The sequence below is a fragment of the Tenebrio molitor genome, chromosome 1 (genome assembly GCF_963966145.1).
Source record: "Tenebrio molitor chromosome 1, icTenMoli1.1, whole genome shotgun sequence".
In the NCBI taxonomy this organism is placed as follows: domain Eukaryota; kingdom Metazoa; phylum Arthropoda; class Insecta; order Coleoptera; family Tenebrionidae; genus Tenebrio; species Tenebrio molitor.
This window is the reverse complement of record NC_091046.1, coordinates 8,278,887-8,296,327: the sequence shown is the minus strand read 5'-3', so window position 1 is coordinate 8,296,327 and position 17,441 is coordinate 8,278,887. Positions and strand designations below refer to the sequence as shown.

Genomic DNA, 17,441 nt, shown 5'->3' with positions numbered 1-17,441 from the left:
CCCGTTAGTTTACCTAGGCTCGAGACAAGAATGAAACACATTCCTTCCCACCGAGGTTTATATACTATTTTATTCGGAATCATTACATTTTTAGCAAATAAACAATTAATTTGATGCAGTTTCATTTCTACGTTTTTTCGACTTTCAGTAAGTACGCCACTGGAAAAACCTTATAATAGGGTGGAAAGTGGCCTATTACTGACCAAGAGAGGGAAGTAAAGATAAAAAGGAATGGTTAACTTTCCGCCCTCGTATAAGGTTAGGAATGTGCATATTACAATACGATTCCGAATAAAAAAAATTACATTGATGATAACGTGAAAGTAGTTTCGCAAGTAGGTTAACGTCCAAATTTAAACGTATTTCTTTGTTTGTTTCGGTTTAGAGTGACATTATCCTCGCAGGCCAATTCTTGCAATTCCGATGGTGTTACTTTTAATTAATCATCTAACATTTTATAATCATTGACGTACCTATTTAATTAATCAAAATTACAAATCCAACAAAAAATGTTCAATTGTACGTCAAACTTATGGAAACTGTCAAAAGAAAGCCACTGTCGCACTGTCACCAACCTAAAATTCATTCGCGTTGGATTTTCCTCGCCAAGGTAAAATTATTTAATTTTTTGGTAGGGTGATTTTTACTTCAATAATATTTTAGCTATGTATATCGCCCAGACTGTTGAAATTAGGTCGGGATAGGCATTTTTCAGCTCTTGGCTACATTTACATACAATAATAGACCTATTAGAGACGCAAATTCTAAAAACGTTAATTTTTCAATTGGAGAGGAACTTTCATTTCCTTCTGTCTTGGAATTTTTTGTCTAAGGATGCAACAATGATGGCTAAGCACATTTGTCGCCTCAAACTCTTGCATCTTGATGAAGTTTCTTTTCACACAACAACCCTTGCTGCCCAGGAACATAATCAAAAATGAGTGTAAAAATAATGTAGTAGGTATTTAACAATCCACCAGATGTCATCTAACAAAGAATTGGGAGATGGAATCTCTAAGAGCTCCTTTCAGCTGTGTTAATTTCAAATCAAACGACCGTTTTCTGATATCAATGAATATTCGATGTATCCAAATATTTGACCCAGTCACAAACAAGATTCTGATGTCCGATCCATCATTTCTAAACAAAAAAAAAAGCTGTCTATTTGCTTTTTCGTCCACACCTTGAGACGCTTCAAATGATCGTCCAGAATTATTGAACCAAATACAATTGTGTTGTAAAAGAATATAAACAATTTGACTTCGATTCTAGAGATAGATCAAGTAATCGGCTTTAGTTTCAGGGACCGATTACGGGTGACTTAATTAATAAATTAAATCATTTGTATGGGCTGGTAAATAATCTCTAGTGTATTTGCTCTGTAAGAGAAAGGTTGGTAAGAAGACAAAACTGTAAACAATTATTTACCCATACAAGAACCTACAGTGAGTCACGTATGTGTTATCAAAACGGTATTCCAAAAGATGCTTTGTTATTGGCCTTATTTACGGAGAAATGTTAGTGTGTTGATGGTAGAGTATGAAAAAACAAATTTTCAAATGAAAATCTAATTCGCTAAGATATTTTTGAAACAAAACTAGTCGAACAATTTAAATATAAATAATAGATTACATGTGCGGCACTTGGTAAGGTGTAGCCTCTACAAATGCATCTATCAAAAGAACAATTTATTTATGTTATAAATATACAAGCGTAGAATTTGTGTACAGATAGAAGGTACGAATAATACCTGCAGTAAACAAATTTGTTATCTACAAGATCCACGAAGATGTAAAACTATAAAATTGACTGGCCTCATCAAGCTTGGAAATATGCACTACAAAACAAAGAGAAAACAAACCTAAAATTTGCTGCGGAAAGTGGTCGTTCACTTATTAGTACAAAAATGTAACAAATACTGTACCTAGATATTTTTACAAAACACTTTCAATAAAATAAAACATCAACAATATAACACAACAATACTCCGTGAGATAATATGCATATTTTCAAACAATTTTTGCTCTACTTTTAGTCTGGACAAAAACTAAACAGGTATTTACAGTAAAATGTATTACACATCAGGATGATCACTGATTAAGGCCCATTACACATGTCAGCGGATGGTTGCTGCACTCGGTCCCCGCGACGGTGCCATACGCAACATCTTCACAACTCGTCTACCAACCTCTCATTGAAAAAACAGAAATATAATTCTGACCGATACACGTTGTCAATTTAAAATTGTACTTGTACTAAATTTATCAATAAATATTACAATATTATCACAATATTTCCTAAACCAGATAATCAACTTGCTGCTTGTTAGTTCGGTAAATAAATCTGACACATAAATTCAGTTCGATGTGCATATATCATTTATCTTACAAATTAACATATTACAATATAGACAGAAAAATTTAACTATTATAATTAACCCAAATCCAATATATATTTAAACATTTAGCATACATACATATTAGTTGAATTACTAGAGAACCCGGCCCCGCCACAACCTGGGGGCGGGGGCTCGTCGTTGCGATTTTGCTTCGCATTGTACGTTTTCAACGGTCCCCTTCGTTTCTCTGACTCGAACTCTGAATGATCCTTATTTATAAGTAACTGTAACCTCGGCGAGAGAAGCGTCCTTGGTAGGGTTTCAGGATCCGAGCAGTCCTGCCTACTGTAAAACAAAATGTATGGTGTTTCTGGAGGTTTTAAACTGCAAAGTTCGTCTGACATAGTCCTCATTACGGAACAATCGTTAAATTTAAACCACTCCTCTCCATCCCTGGCGAAGGTGTAGTAGTGCCCCGAGTCCACACTTGAGCCACAATGTACCACGGCCGCGTACAGTTCGTACTGACCGGCGTCCAGATGGACGTGATTGTCAAGTTTAACACTCTGCAGCAGCTTGGTGCGCTGTTGGGAGGCCTGGTCGTATCGGAAGTGCTTCAACGTCAGGATCAGACGTGGTGGCGCTTCCTCTATGCAGGTCACGCGCTCCCCGTCTGTCAGGCAGTCGCACACCTCGCAGTGGTACTGGTTGTCACCGCTCAGCTTCTCCGGCTGGAGGTAGTAGTCCAGGAGGGTCTGTACGGATTGGTTGTCCGAATTGTTGGGGAAGGAGAGCTGCAGCTCCCAGAAGTTGTCCACGCGCTCGCTCTTCGTGTCGCATTCTCCACATCTCGACACTGAAACGGTCCTGCCGCCGAAAGCGGTCTGCACAATGGTACTGTACGATGCCGGAACATGATCTGCAACAAGGTGTTGAATTGTATCCGTCAACAAATAAAAAATACTAACAACGAGGACGTTAAGAGTCAAGGGGACGTAATACCGAGTGACTCTACAAGGTTGTGATCACAACTCTGTGTTTAACAATACACAAACGTACGCGCTTAGTAAGAAAACACTATGTATTATAAAAGTAAATGATTGGAGAAAATGATCGAAATGATTTCCACCTTGATGCAAACAACACTGAACTCCTCTATTTATTTAAATTATTAAAAACATTGGTCAGCATTTCGGGTCCTACATTTGTTATTGCTGTTCTTGCAAATTGTCAATCTGATTGCCAAACAATGGGTTCTTTAAATGGATGAACAAAAAGAAATGAAGAGGAGTCAAGTCAGGTCAGGCTTGGCCACAGTCCTTCACTTATCAATTGGCCTGGAAAGAACTCCTCTAAATAGTTAATTGTGCGTGCACTGTGAGCAGTAGATCAATCTTGTTGGAAATGTTGATTGTTTGGTCCACATCATTCGGTCGAATTATAAATACCACGACCTGCTGTATTATGACCGGCCTGTTCATTTCATTAAAAATGCATTATGAAAATATTTCCGAGAAAGAGCCAATTTCCGCCGATGAGGGCGTCACAAAACGGGCGCTTTACTAAAAATAATAATCAATACGCAATATAAGAACAATAACAACACTAAACACAAAAACAACGAACAATAAGGAAAATTTTTACGAATTTAATTTCAAGGCAGTAAAAAACAAGTTTTTTGACTTCAAATTCAAAATGTCATTTGAACAAGAAAAATTCTCGGTGACAAAAACTTAAGATGAATATCCCCAAAAAGCGCCCGTTTACTAGCGCTCCGCGGAGATCACTCAAACTACACTTTTGAACAGGCCGGTTATAATAGAGCAGGTCGTACAGTCGAATGCAAAGAAAAAAGTAGACAAAAACAGTTTCTTGTAGTTGTTTTTCCTCAAAATGTTATTGTATAAATGTGGCTTTTCTAATACCGAAAACTTCTCATTTTTTTGCATTCGGCTAGGCAACCAAGAATACAGTAGTCAGCTGCCAACCAAAATCGAAGACTGGACCAAGCACCCGAAAACTTGTCTACTTTTTTTTGCATTCAACTGTAGTTCAAGAAAGAGTTTTTGGTTAAGCGTTAATAATTTAAGAATATAGGGCCAATAATTCGCCTTCGGGACGTTGCAGCCCGAACAACCGAAAATTGGATGCAATAGTATCTCAATAATATTGTGGGGATTAGGTATATGACAATAATAGTTATTTATGCAACGAGGTTCTGTGTAAATTGGGCTTTTCCAATTGCCCGAGAGGCCAGATTGAAATACGAGCGTAGCGAGGATTTTAAGGCCTCAAGGGCAATTAGAAAAGCCCAATTTGCACAGAAATGAGTTGCACACAAACTTTTATTGTTTGAAACGACGTCCCTAAAGCTTCCAAATTTTTTAAAAATGATTTCGCATTTGCTTTTGACAGTTTTGACAAATTTTTCAAGAAATGTCACTTTGAATGTGTTGTCTAGGGCAAGGGTTGGTTATCTGCTATTTTTTGCTTTAGAGCAGTTAGGAGGCAGTTTACAAAGGAGAAAAATTAGAATTTATGACAGTTGAAAGCAATAAAATCAATTATCCATACATTAAAAAAAACATGTTCATACCAAGAATACATAAAAGGCATTGTCTCCCTTTTTATAGTCCAGTCAATCTACCATTAAAAATTAAATGAAGCTTTTGTACACCCAATGTTACGAACAAATTGCTAAAAAATTATCAAGTTTGATCGACATTAAATTAATTTTCCACCTTTCATTTTTTGTATTTTTATTTTTCACTTTACTATAATTGAATGATAACTCCTAGGATACGAAATACGTAAACATAAGCGCAATAAGAATAAGCGGGCGTAATAAATTCATAACGCCCTCATCAATTCATAATTGCAACACAAAAGAAAATTTGACAATTATAAGTAAACAATTTGTTTTTGTTTCATAGGCTACCAAATGTTGTATTTATGTAGTTAAAGCGTACACAAAGATGCCAATTCTTTGTCTTTTTTTAAAGAACACGTAGTGAAAAATAAAATCTTGTATGCACCACGGCGTCACCGAATGATTACGCCCATCGAACGATATCCATCTCTCGGGCTAAAGCCCTCGAGCTGGATTCATCGTTCTGCGGGCGTAATCATCGTTGTAACTCCCTTGGTGCATAATAGCTATTTAAATATTAACATAAAAACAAAATTAGAAATGGTAAGATGAGAAAATTTTACAGATTGTATTGTGGCGATTGTATAATTTTATAAAAATTGTTCCATTTGTTTGATCCCTGGCGATATTTCTTTTAATGAGAAGATTTTCCGTTGGAGAACTACTGGAAATTTCTGTTGCGCACAGCTCATAAATCTTTTGTGCACTTTTCATATTATGTAATTTTAAAGTCATTTATTACCAGTTTGTTGTTGTTTTCAATTTGGAAATTAGAAAATATTCCTAGACGAGAGATTACTTATTGTTTATTACATCCAAACTAAAGCTGGTTCGAATCTGATTTTTGTAATCTTGAGACTCAGATTCATATTAATAAGTAGGTAATGAGAAACCTTTATACTTCAGAAGAGAATAATTTTAATTTAATACCATCCTTAATAATTCAGTTGTTGCATAGAAATATCGATAATGACGTGAATCACTGAAGTTTACATGTGCAAAGTTTGCTCATGAGTGAAAGAAAATATTTTTAAATTATTCTCATCGCCACCCATCTCTGTGACTAACGACTTCCTTGTTCTAGAATGTTGACCACAATACAAAAAAAATTGCAGAGTTCAATGGCTAATTTGAAAACGAAATATGTACGTTGAAATGAACTGAACTGCGACATTGCATAGTTTGTGCCAATTTTCTTTGGCTACGTAAACTTCACCTTTGACTATTAATATAGCGCTATAGCCGACCGTGACACCTATGAAATCATCTCAACCTTCTTTACAAAGAAACATTTTTATTTGTGTTCTAAAATATTGCGAACTTTCTAAAAAGGTGAAGTGGAAAATTTAGAAATAATAGCAATTTCCTTGGTTGGTCACTTCTAATAATGCTAATAGCAATAATGGGTAATATTCATGAAAAATAGAACATGCTTATACTTATAATTCATAAAATGGAAGTAAATAATTTTGCAGAATTTAAGGAGATGCTAGTATGTATGTACTTAATGTAGCATTAGCATATGCTTAGAAAATCATAGAGAGATAAGTTTCTACTACTGTGTACAAGTTGCTCACAAAAATAAGCATATCCTTATAAAATCACAAGTCTGCTATTCATTAGACTTTATAAGTCAATTGACTAAACTAGGCTATGCTTGTCATACCAAAAAATTAAAGGACTTATACGGAGTGATCAAGAATGACTGAGTCTGTTGGTAACAATGAAATTTGGCAAATTTAAAATTTACCAACGAAGGTTCATTTTTGTAATAGTATAAACATAACCTGCATAACCAAGAATGTTTTTAATGTCATCTCAAGTTAAAAAATTCGATCAGTGCGTGGTCAGTGCCAATTACTAGACAAAAATCACCAGTATTTTCAATTTTTCAATTGCCGACAGACTCAGTCTTTGTTGATCACGCTGTATGATGTAAGTAGATATGTACTAATTTTTATGGATATGTATCACCCAATATGTGGTCAGTGTTGGAGCTTCAAAAATATATAGAAATAAAAAAACAATGCTTTTATACTCGTACGAATTATCATTATTCATTATTACTAGTTTGAAATATCTGTGATGATAAATATATCTGGCCTCGATGCCGTGCCCCCCCCTTTTTTTTTAATAAAGATATATTTCCAGCAGCCTATAGTCCACGGTACAACACGCACACAAAAGATGATAATTACTCTAAAAAATGGAACAAAAACAAGATACATAATATTTTTACAGGAAAAATAATGTCATTTTAATTATTTTTACTAAAAACGGACGAATACCACTCGGGAATATTAGGGGCTATTCTGTATCGAGTACGTTAAAAGTAAAGCATACGTTAAAAGTTCGGACTTTGACAGACCTTTAAATTGGGGAGACAAATTTGCTATTCTGTAACTTCAGAATAACGTAGACCGATAAAATGGTAAAATATAACGTAGGTACGACAAGTTGATTGTGAACGAGCCTTAGCGCTTGCGCACTGAGAATTAAACTCATATTTGACAGTGTTAGGATTGAATCATAGACAAATGAACACACTCAACGAAGTGTGTTCATTTGTCTATGGATTGAATATAAGTGAAAAGTGAGGTTAACGTAATGTAAACAAGAGTGATTAGTGAAAAGACAGCAATAATTGTGGAAGGCAAGTACTTGAGTATTTGGATTTTTTGTGTAATTTTTGTTTCCGATGTTGACTATCTGATGTGGTGCTAGTGCGTATCTTTGATATCCATGAGCAGACGCCTGACATTGCGGTGAACATTAATGTGTTGGGTGTTGATACGCATAACAGAAGAGAAGAAAGAAGTAGAAAACGCAAGCATCCCCAAACTAATGTAATAAATATCGCAGAAAAACATGAAGGGTGCCGAGTCCAATATAAAGCTGGCCAATGAGGTGTTGACTCGTGCTGCCAAACGCCAAAAAAAGAAGCATGTCAGTGCTACATTATAAATTTTAGTCATAATTTTCATAAGGATTGTTTTAAGTATATAATGAAATAAACATTTAAATACTGCATATCTATTTTTAATTGGGAATTTTTAATTGGAAAAATTGGGAAGTGCTGCATGAAACCAATCTTGTTGATTTAAAAAAGGAAAAGTTTATAATTATTGTAAAAACTCACAGAACATAACCCAAAAATGAAGATACACTGGGCAAAAAAACGGTCTGTTAATTTAAGGGTCGGAAATCGTCGACCCATAAAAATAACGTACTTCCTCCCAAAATTGACGTATGTACGACAAAATTTTAACAGGATGCGCAGATACAGAATAGCTTTTTCGATTTGACGGAGCTTTAAAATTTTATCGGTGTGTTACTTTTAACGTACTAGATACAGAATAGCCCCTATTAATCCACTAAAAGACTAGAGTGCCTTTCTTTAGACACCATTTAACATCGGAATACTTTCGATCAACAGCACACTTCGCTGATGTCCTTATTTTCGAAATTCCAAGATTTTAAACGTAATTATTAGTTTAATAATTTTCACACTTATGCTCTGACCTGCAAAAATAAATGGTGTTATCCAAATATACAAACATCATTGGTTTTTCCTACGATGCTACCAACATTGTTAAATTATTTCTACAAGTTTTACATTCCTGTAGCATCCAATTAAAGTCCAATTTTAACACAATGTCGCTTTTGTTGCATTGATATCGATGCTAATAAATTCAAGCGCACCAAATACAATTTCCATAGTGGTACAGTAATTACTATGTAGATGGTAATAGGATGCCGGTTTAATAACTGACGTACTAACTCATAATTTCCTAATCATTTCTAATTAAACAAACTTCAAATTTATTTCTGTCAAAGAAAAAACTCCAATATCATGATTATTGGCAGGTTAAATTTTCTTCTTCTAAAAATCACTACAATGTAAAAAAAATACTCGGTACCTAAATAACTTGAAAAGTCCCTAAAATAGGAAAATTTCCTTAGAGCTAGCAACATTAGACGGCAAAGCTGTTATTCAGTGTGTTATTTATCGACTCTGAGCTACATCAATAATACGAGTACATATGTACCAAGCTTCTCATTTCTCTTTAAAGATGGCGCACAATTTCTTAGAACTTTAAATTTTAATTTCATCTCAAATGTAAAAAAGTCTTCCTATTAATATGACACAAAAATAAAATATATTTGTAATGACAATAATATGTTAATAATGTTAATAATATCAGTACAAACTGAATCGCACGTGATTCAACATTTCCGTTTTCAATTGTGTGTTAATCTTTACGTTTATAAAAATTCCTGTAGTTTACGGCTAATAATTAGTTTTAACAAAACGTTTACAACAACGCTTCATTGTTTTATGTTTTATTACTAACAATAGTGCTCCAAAATGTTTTATTGTTTTTAACTGATTATTTCCGTCACCTGTCAAATTTGAATTTTTTACCTATCACGAATTAAAAGACTACTGAAAATCACCAATCAACACATTATTATATCGACAATTTAATTCATACACTATAAATCCCATAAGCCGCGGTGTTTTTCTCATTATGACAGCGAAAAAAGTTTGCCCCAACTTTTCCAGCGACAAAACGGAACCTAACCTTTGAAAGCGTCTGATTCTAGTAGGTCTGCATCATCGTACTTTTCCGTATTCATTAAATTGTGTTACCGAATTACACTCAAGCTTTTTTTTGAGTCGTCCTACGGACTCGTAATTTTTTCAGAGGCTGTCTCCATTTATATTAAATTTATTTTATCGACTTGTGCCACAATTTGTGACCTAAAAATCACTGCTCTCTGAAGCTCCCAATGTTATTTTCGGAGATTGTTTTTACAACAGCAGTTCTCACGTGTTTTTTTTTTAAATAGAATAGGAATATTTCTATAGAACGATTAGAGCTTCAAATCAAATGAAACTATTTTTTTCACCACTAGCTCAGCATTTTGACATGTAATAGTATACTCTGAAGTTCCTTTTAGTGAGAGGTAAATAATTTTTCATTTGTACAGTCGCGAGCATTAAATCTCGGTCATCAAGGGCATCTTGAAATTTCCCGCTACTCTCACAAATTAAAAATTTTTTAGTATACTGTGCTGGTAGTAGGTGTCTACCTGCTTGACGACGAGTCCGGTAGACACATGTTTATGGTCTAGTCCGTTTTACTTTCCACCGCGGCCGGTAGCAAATGTCAAATAATTTGTCAGATTTACACATGTTTATGGTCTAGTCCGTTTTACTTTCTACGGCGGCCGGTAGCAAATGTCAAATAATTTGTCAGATTTATTGGATTTTATTTATTTAAAAATTAAATGTACAATTACTTATGTCATTGAAATGGTTTTCTAAAGGCAAGCATTACCCTTTGTCAATCCAAACAACTGTATTTCGTATTCTCCAATTGTAGAACAACTTGTACTCTGTGAAATATCTTCCCGATGATTTTTGGAGCAATAAGTTTGATCGCGCACTATCTACCTTCTCCAAAAGGTGGTCTGGGAAGAAAACTTGACTTCTGCTTCGGTTCGGTTGTGAGAATTTATTTTGTTAAAGGAAGTTAGCGCAAATGAAAGAAATCACATGAAAAACTTTGACAGACTGAATTTTGATGAATCGTTTGTTATCATAGTAACAAGGCATAGCAATCTTTTTCAAAGCCAAATTTTTTTATTTAAATTTATTTTCTTTTAAATAATTGTCTCAGTATACTAAAAAATCTTGTACGTCACACGACCGGTAGACGCATTATGGCCTCGCTAGTTTACAAGTCTCGCCCTATCGGGCTCGACCTGTAATTCACTAGCTCGTCCATAAAAACGTTACTACCGGTCTTGTAACGTAAATAGCTATTGCATGCTTAAATAATGTCAATATAACGTCAATAAAAAAAAATGTCTAAGTTTTATTCTAAACATTCAAAATTATCGCCCCAATATCTTTTTTAAACAAAGTAGAAATTATTTCGCTGACAGAGATGGATGTGTCAGAAGCTAGGGTGGCAACCCAGCTGGGACCAAAAGGTTGAGAAGATCTTGACAAGACGAATACTGCCGTGCCAAGCTCAATGGTCGTATCTGACAACATTTTAATTTGTGTCCTAAAGGGTTCGTCTGGCAAAGAAAACCATTTTCCTAACTCCTTTTCAAAGCTAGACTGTCCTAACTATTTAATAAATAGCAGTAATGAGGTGGGACTTGTCTTCTATTAAAAAAAAGCATACAGGTATTGAGGGCTACTGTAAATTGGATAATTAATTAATCGTTTCCAAGAAAACGTATTACTGACATTTTGTATGTCAAATGTGTGAAATATGTAGTTATTTATGTATCAAGGACACTATGAAGATGTTTATGTTCGAGGGCAACCAGTTTAAAAGGTCGAGAGCCGGTAGGCCCGAGAGTTTTTAAGTTGCCCGAGATCATAAACATCGAGTAATGCCCGTGGTGCATACAACGTTTTATGTTTCACTGCATTTGAATTTGTGAACATTTAAAAAAATTATAAATTGTGAACTTGATTTTGCTAAATTTCCTAGTTTGCGTTTATGATTTATACGCCCTAGGGCATTATAGCCTACTTAATATATCTCGTTGTCAAGGTATAAAAAACAAATAATGATTCAGTGAAACATAAATTGCGTTTTATAAATTTTTAAATTGTTGTCAGATTGTTGAGAGTTGCCTTTTTCTAATCGAGTTACACATTTGGCGCAATGATATCAAATATTTGTCATTTCAAGACGCGTCGATTGATATCAAAATATCCCCATTTGAGTGGTCTTTAGAATTACATATAAAGTGTGCGTTCTCCTTTATGAATAAAAGTTTGAGTTGTGTTTGTAGTAATTGGTAATGCTTGCCTAATAAATAAGGCAAAAAATTTACACACATTCAAAATCTGAAAAATCCATCGATACAATGCAGCTATCGGCACATGATGTTTAGTTACAGGTTTCTAAGTAACAACAATTAAAAGATAGGTTTACAATATGAAAATATAGCCAAAATTGTGCTCACAACTTTTACGCTTTTTTTTTTAATAGAACTGTACTATGTTACAACTGGTATCAGATCACTAGGCACTACGTTTCACTAAAGTCTAAATTGTATCATTGGTAGATAGGACCTTTGAGCTTGGCACGGCAGAATAGAATTTATTAGAGGTTATGCCCGTTAGAGCACTTTCCATTGCGTCAAAGAATGACCTTGACGACCACAATTTTTGCTCGCGACTCTATCACTGGTGAAAAATAAACAAATTCAACTTTTTTTTAAATCGACAGTAACATGATTTAATACGATGGAGAAATTGTGATTAATGGCATTTTCTACATTAAAAACGTTGTTTAAATTAATCAATTTAATTTAAAAAAAAACTTGTATTTAAACATATTTTTCGCGGAATGATAAATAACATCTGTCAAATGTCAATTCCATTAAGTTAAAAAATACAAAATTATTAATAATTTGACAATTTCGAGGGTTTCAGATGAACCGATTTAACAAGGCAATTACGACGCAGATTTAATTTTTCTATCGATACGTTCTATATTTCAGTTTAGGTAAAAAACTTGTATTCTAATTTTTACTGTCAGATAGCAAAAAATAAAAAGCTTGTTTATTTCATCATTTGAAATACCGTTTGCTTAATATGAGAGATTTGAAATCACTCTATAAAAAATGATCTAAGGTGCTACTGCTGCAAAAAATTATACCGAAAGGGGCATCGGTTACGCGCAAGCGAGAAATCGCGACTTCTAATTAAATAAAATTGTCGACATTTTTCACACTTTACCTGGGTAAGGTAAGGTATATTTTATAATTTTTCACTTACAAAGCCAAAAAATAATAATAATAAACAAATTACAACTAACAAGTCAAATTCTGATTTTTATACTGACCTCAGATTAATTTCCTATAATTATTTAAGGATCAGCGGAAAAAACATCAATTAGATTTTTTAACTTTGAAAATAATTTTTATTTAAGACTTACTACTTGTGCTGTCGTAAATTTAGGTGACAATGGGAACTGTCAATTTTATGGCAAAGCTGTAAATAAGAGGCTTCAAAACGGTTGGCTACCAGTGAATGATCCTTTTGTTGGCAAATTACACCATTTAGGCCATAAATCACGCGTCTGGTTTGGGTTTAAATAAAAGAGCGAATTATTTAGCCAACCAAATCAAAATTTGTAATTGTGACACCAGGGTTTGATGCGCTAGCAGGTACATATTCATTTAGTTGTAAAAACTTATAAGTAAATTACAGAAAACCAACAAAACTGTTACGGCCTTATTTATTAACAAAAAAAAAAGTATGGATATAGCTAAATATTTTCAGAACGGTTTAGCAGTTTAATGGAATTCGCAACAGCTTCTGCAGTTTCTAGCAGTTGAGACTTGCTGTAAAATCTATTTTTTCAAGAAAACATTTGCCTTTGTGGTTTTTAGTTGTTTACTATTTTAGTTGTCATGATGAACATTACGCTTATTTACCTGACCAAAATTATTGCATTTTTTTTTTGTATGTAGGTATTTGGGTATTTTTCGTCTAGTACAAGACATATTCAACACGTAAGAAAAATGATTCATCCATACTTGTGTAAAATGAATCGACTCGCATCGGTTTTCGATAATTTTAAACCTTCTTTTGGTGGATTTTAAGCGTTTTTAAAATGTCCAATCCAAATGTTATTGTGCGGTGTTCGAGAATGATGGATTTTTATAGAATTTAGAGGCTTTTTCAGTGATTTTTCATGTGCCTAATTTTTAGCGGGGCCTACTCTTTTGAGGTATCTAAAAATGAGCCTTTTGAAGGATTTTAATTCTGATCAAGAAGGTAAGTACTACTGTACTGCGTGTATAAAATTAAACGACAATTGTGTTGAATAAATAAAAATGTCTTCCAAGGTAGACAAACTGTTTCTGTCTTGGGAAGAACTTATTAATACCTGCTCGCATATTATTTAAACAAACACCGAATCTGTCCAGAATTTATTTATCATCCGATACTTTTTTAGTTTTGAACGTTTATATTTGTAAATTTATGGTTAAAGAAATACACATCATTTTCAAAGATTACAGCAATTTGTTTCCATTACAAATTCTGGTCTCTAACAAATGTGTTGATACCCGAATTTTCCTCATTTTCCATCAGCAGCATTGAAAGTCCCATCTGACGAATCAGATGAGTAATTCACGATTACTACCTCCGACAACGAAAATTACAAGAAGCTAATTTACTCCCTATTGATACACGACGAATGTTATTAGTTAAAAGTCCAGTCCGCCTTCCACAGTACGGAAATTATTAGCAGAATTCGCACAACAATTACGTTCATCAATTGAGCGCTACAATTTGCATCAATCCAAAAGCAAGAGCTAACGACGTAATTGTTCATTAATTTCGTTTTAATCGGTTCTCCCCTTAACAGAAATGAGTGACTGACCTAAGAAAAGTGCCGCAGAATTTATTTAAAATCCTACACACAAAAATAAACACATTTGTTCCACACTGATTGATCGGCGTTATTAAAAATCACACAACTTCCTCTACAATTTAAATCATGTTCTCTGGTCTACTTTCTTCACATTTTTAGATCGAGCAAATGTGGCAATCGCCATACCAGATGTTTCTCCTAAAATAATAACTGCACTCGATTTCTGACAAGAAAACCCTTCGCTATGAATTGCTTTGTTTTTCGAATCTATATATCCGGAGAATCTAGCACAAGGTAATTTACGTTTACTATTCTGCGCGCGTTAAAAATAAAAATGTTTCAATGTTGCAACTGCAATCGAAAAAAAAACTAAAATTGAATCGAGGCCGTCCGCACAAACTAACAAAATCGAATCGACGACTTCAACAATTGCAAAGCGAAATCTTCTAAATTAAATATTTTCAAAAAAAAAAAAAATTCTCGACCGATTTATGTGATTTCGTAATTTTAAGAAAATGTATTTGCAAAGTGCAAATAAAAAATTCTAGTGCAGTAAAATTTAGACCACTGAAACACAAAGTCCTAAAAACCCACATTTTAACAATTAACACTTTGACTAGGTAGTTCATTGTTTTTCCGTTAACAAAATAAAATTATTTATTCGAATCAATCGCAACAGGTCGAACGTTCATTGATAGATTTACTTAAAATACAATCTGTGCCTCAAACCACCGCGACCTTGAAAAAAGTGATTTGAGAAGCGCGGTGACCACTAGTTGAAGCTCCTGTCAAAATGACAGTAAATACATACAGTAAATGCATACATCGTGCAGCGCCAACGGCCAAACGACGAACTTGTCGCTTCGTCAACGTTTGATTCTAATCTTTGAAATTTTCATCAAAAAGTGGAAACACATCCTGTTATTGTCTCCGTGAACACACTACAAAGATATCGTTTATTGTTATCCGGTAAAATGTGAGTTTGGACGAGTTCCCACAAAAATAATTTTATTTAAATACCCATCAGCCGTGAAAGCTGGAGACCTGCCCACCCCAAAAATAATTCTTTCCGACAAAGGGATCTACTATAAATCGAAATGGAAAGGCTTCCGGGCTTGGAAAAATTTCCCCGCGCGCACCATACCTGTTTTGGAATCATTTGAGCACGCAGCAGTCTTTTCTTGTTCGTGAAGAACGTCCAACAGGTACCCGAGGAATTCAGAACTGTCGTGTTGATGTCCGGGAAGGAATCCGGGCGGCCTCGCCAAGTTCGAAATATCATTGGGGGACATGGAGTATCTCTTGGAGTGTTGCAACAGGGCGAAGAGAGTCTGCAGCTTCGATAGAATCGGCGTCATGTCCTTGTCGTAGAGGAGGATCTCGTTTCGGAAGGGTTTTGTCATGAACAAAGCTTGCAGGACGCTGTTCATATAGCAAGTGTTACCCAAATTGTTCAGACCGACTTTGCCGGAAGAAGCGTAAATCGGCGTGAGCGAACTGTTGCCATCCAGCCAACTCCTTCCGCTGACCGTTTGCTTGTAATTCGACGCCGGCAAGTACGGCTCTAATTCTTTTTTCAATCCTATGTACATGTTCGAATACTCAGAAAAATGTTCCATTAAACACACACATACGTTTACAATCTCTTGTAAGTACGAAAGACTAGATTCTGATTTTTCTTTATACAAATACTTGACTACACTAGTAACGTGTGGGATGATTTTATGAAAGGCAACGGGATTACTTTGGGTCTGTGACAGCATGTAGATGACGATCGGGCCCACACTCTTGCGGTGCTCCGGCATGATCAACAGTTTGAACAGTGGCTCTATGGTTGCGATGGTGACTTCAAACAAAATATCGTAGTGTCCTTGGACATCTAAGCCTTGCATGAACGCGAGAACCAACGGTCCCAGATTCTCCGTCCAAGTCCACTTCATCAACCAGTTGCACAGAGTCTGGAGCGCCCTTTTCAAGCTTTCGGCGGTGTAACCGGTCTGGAGGATCCAGTCCACGGCCGTGTGAATGTACTTGACTTCGATCAGCTGCAGCACGATGGACATCGCCGGCGAGAGCGGCTTCTCCGATGTGGATATTTCATGGTATAGCGCCCGCAACGTGACGTAGATCAAGTCATACTTCATGCACTCCTTTGTTAGGATGTCCTGAACACTTTTGATGCTCGATATGAACTGCATGTAATTGCTGGGTTCGGTAGGCACATGGATGGTTCCCAGACTGATGACGATGTTCGCACACATCTTGTCCTGCAGCCCTTGGGCGGTCAGGTCCTGCAGCGTCCGCAGGATGAGCTGCAGCTGGGCCTCCGACGACTGGGCTACACACTCCACCACCTTCTGCTTCACTGCCATTTTCGAACACTGAAAAACGAAAGAGCCGTCAAGTCGAGTTCGTCTGGCCGCACAGGCGAACCTCCTGACGCTCGCGGGGTGCGCTTATGACGGTGCACTAATCATTTGGCGATTCGCGTCATCCGTACGCAATTTTGCAACAATTATTACAACCTCAATTTTAAAAATAAAATTTCATCGTGACACATGCTAACTAAAATTTCGACAAACAATTTCGCCAAAAATAAGTTACAGCTTCCTACCATTGTAGAAGTCGTTATCTCGATTTAATTAGTCACTAATTCGCGCTAAATCGGTGCAATTTATTTTCGTTCGTCCATAACTCGTAAAAATAGAAATGTTGCGCTTTCGACGGACGGGCCGAATAAACTGACAAATTTGTTGCAAAGCACAAAAATTGACACAATTAAAACTAACCTTACTGCTCCCAGATATCAAATGAATGTCATTCAGGTGATATTTTTTCGTTCGTTGATTAGTTCCTAGCAAAGAAGAAACTTGATGTAGGCACGAATTATTACGATTTAAGTGTACAGATGGATTCAAAAGCACATTTTTTCTATTAAAGCGGTTCGAAAAATAAATAAAACACAAAAAGAAATTAATTAAACGGCGAAAACGGGAATCATAATTAAAAGTCCTTGAAAACTGCGCATGCG

At 35.3% G+C, this 17,441-nt stretch overlaps 1 protein-coding gene across 3 annotated transcripts; it reads right to left on the bottom strand.

Annotated features, from left to right (window-relative positions):
- Nucleotides 1–1,675: 1,675 nt before the first annotated feature.
- DUBAI (Deubiquitinating apoptotic inhibitor) lies at nt 1,676–17,441 on the bottom strand. 3 transcript variants are annotated; one of them, XM_069042098.1, is made up of 3 exons: nt 17,200–17,441; nt 15,555–16,791; nt 1,676–3,257 (listed from the first exon to the last, which is right to left on the bottom strand). In XM_069042098.1, the coding sequence occupies exons 2-3, from the start codon at nt 16,780–16,782 to the stop codon at nt 2,464–2,466; spliced, it is 2,022 nt and encodes a 673-aa protein (XP_068898199.1). In that variant the 5' UTR covers nt 16,783–16,791; nt 17,200–17,441; the 3' UTR covers nt 1,676–2,463. The 3 variants fall into 3 exon arrangements, with proteins under 3 accessions (XP_068898199.1, XP_068898187.1, XP_068898197.1); XM_069042086.1 differs by lacking the exon at nt 17,200–17,441 and adding an exon at nt 17,025–17,174; XM_069042096.1 differs by lacking the exon at nt 17,200–17,441 and adding an exon at nt 16,844–17,000.

What these genes read in the sequence shown, in the direction of transcription:
- DUBAI (XM_069042086.1), bottom strand. An exon ending in CTCAAATGATTCCAAAACAG is followed by an intron (nt 3,258 to 15,554) that starts GTATGGTGCGCG and finishes ACCTTGTTGCAG; the next exon opens with ATCATGTTCCGGCATCGTAC.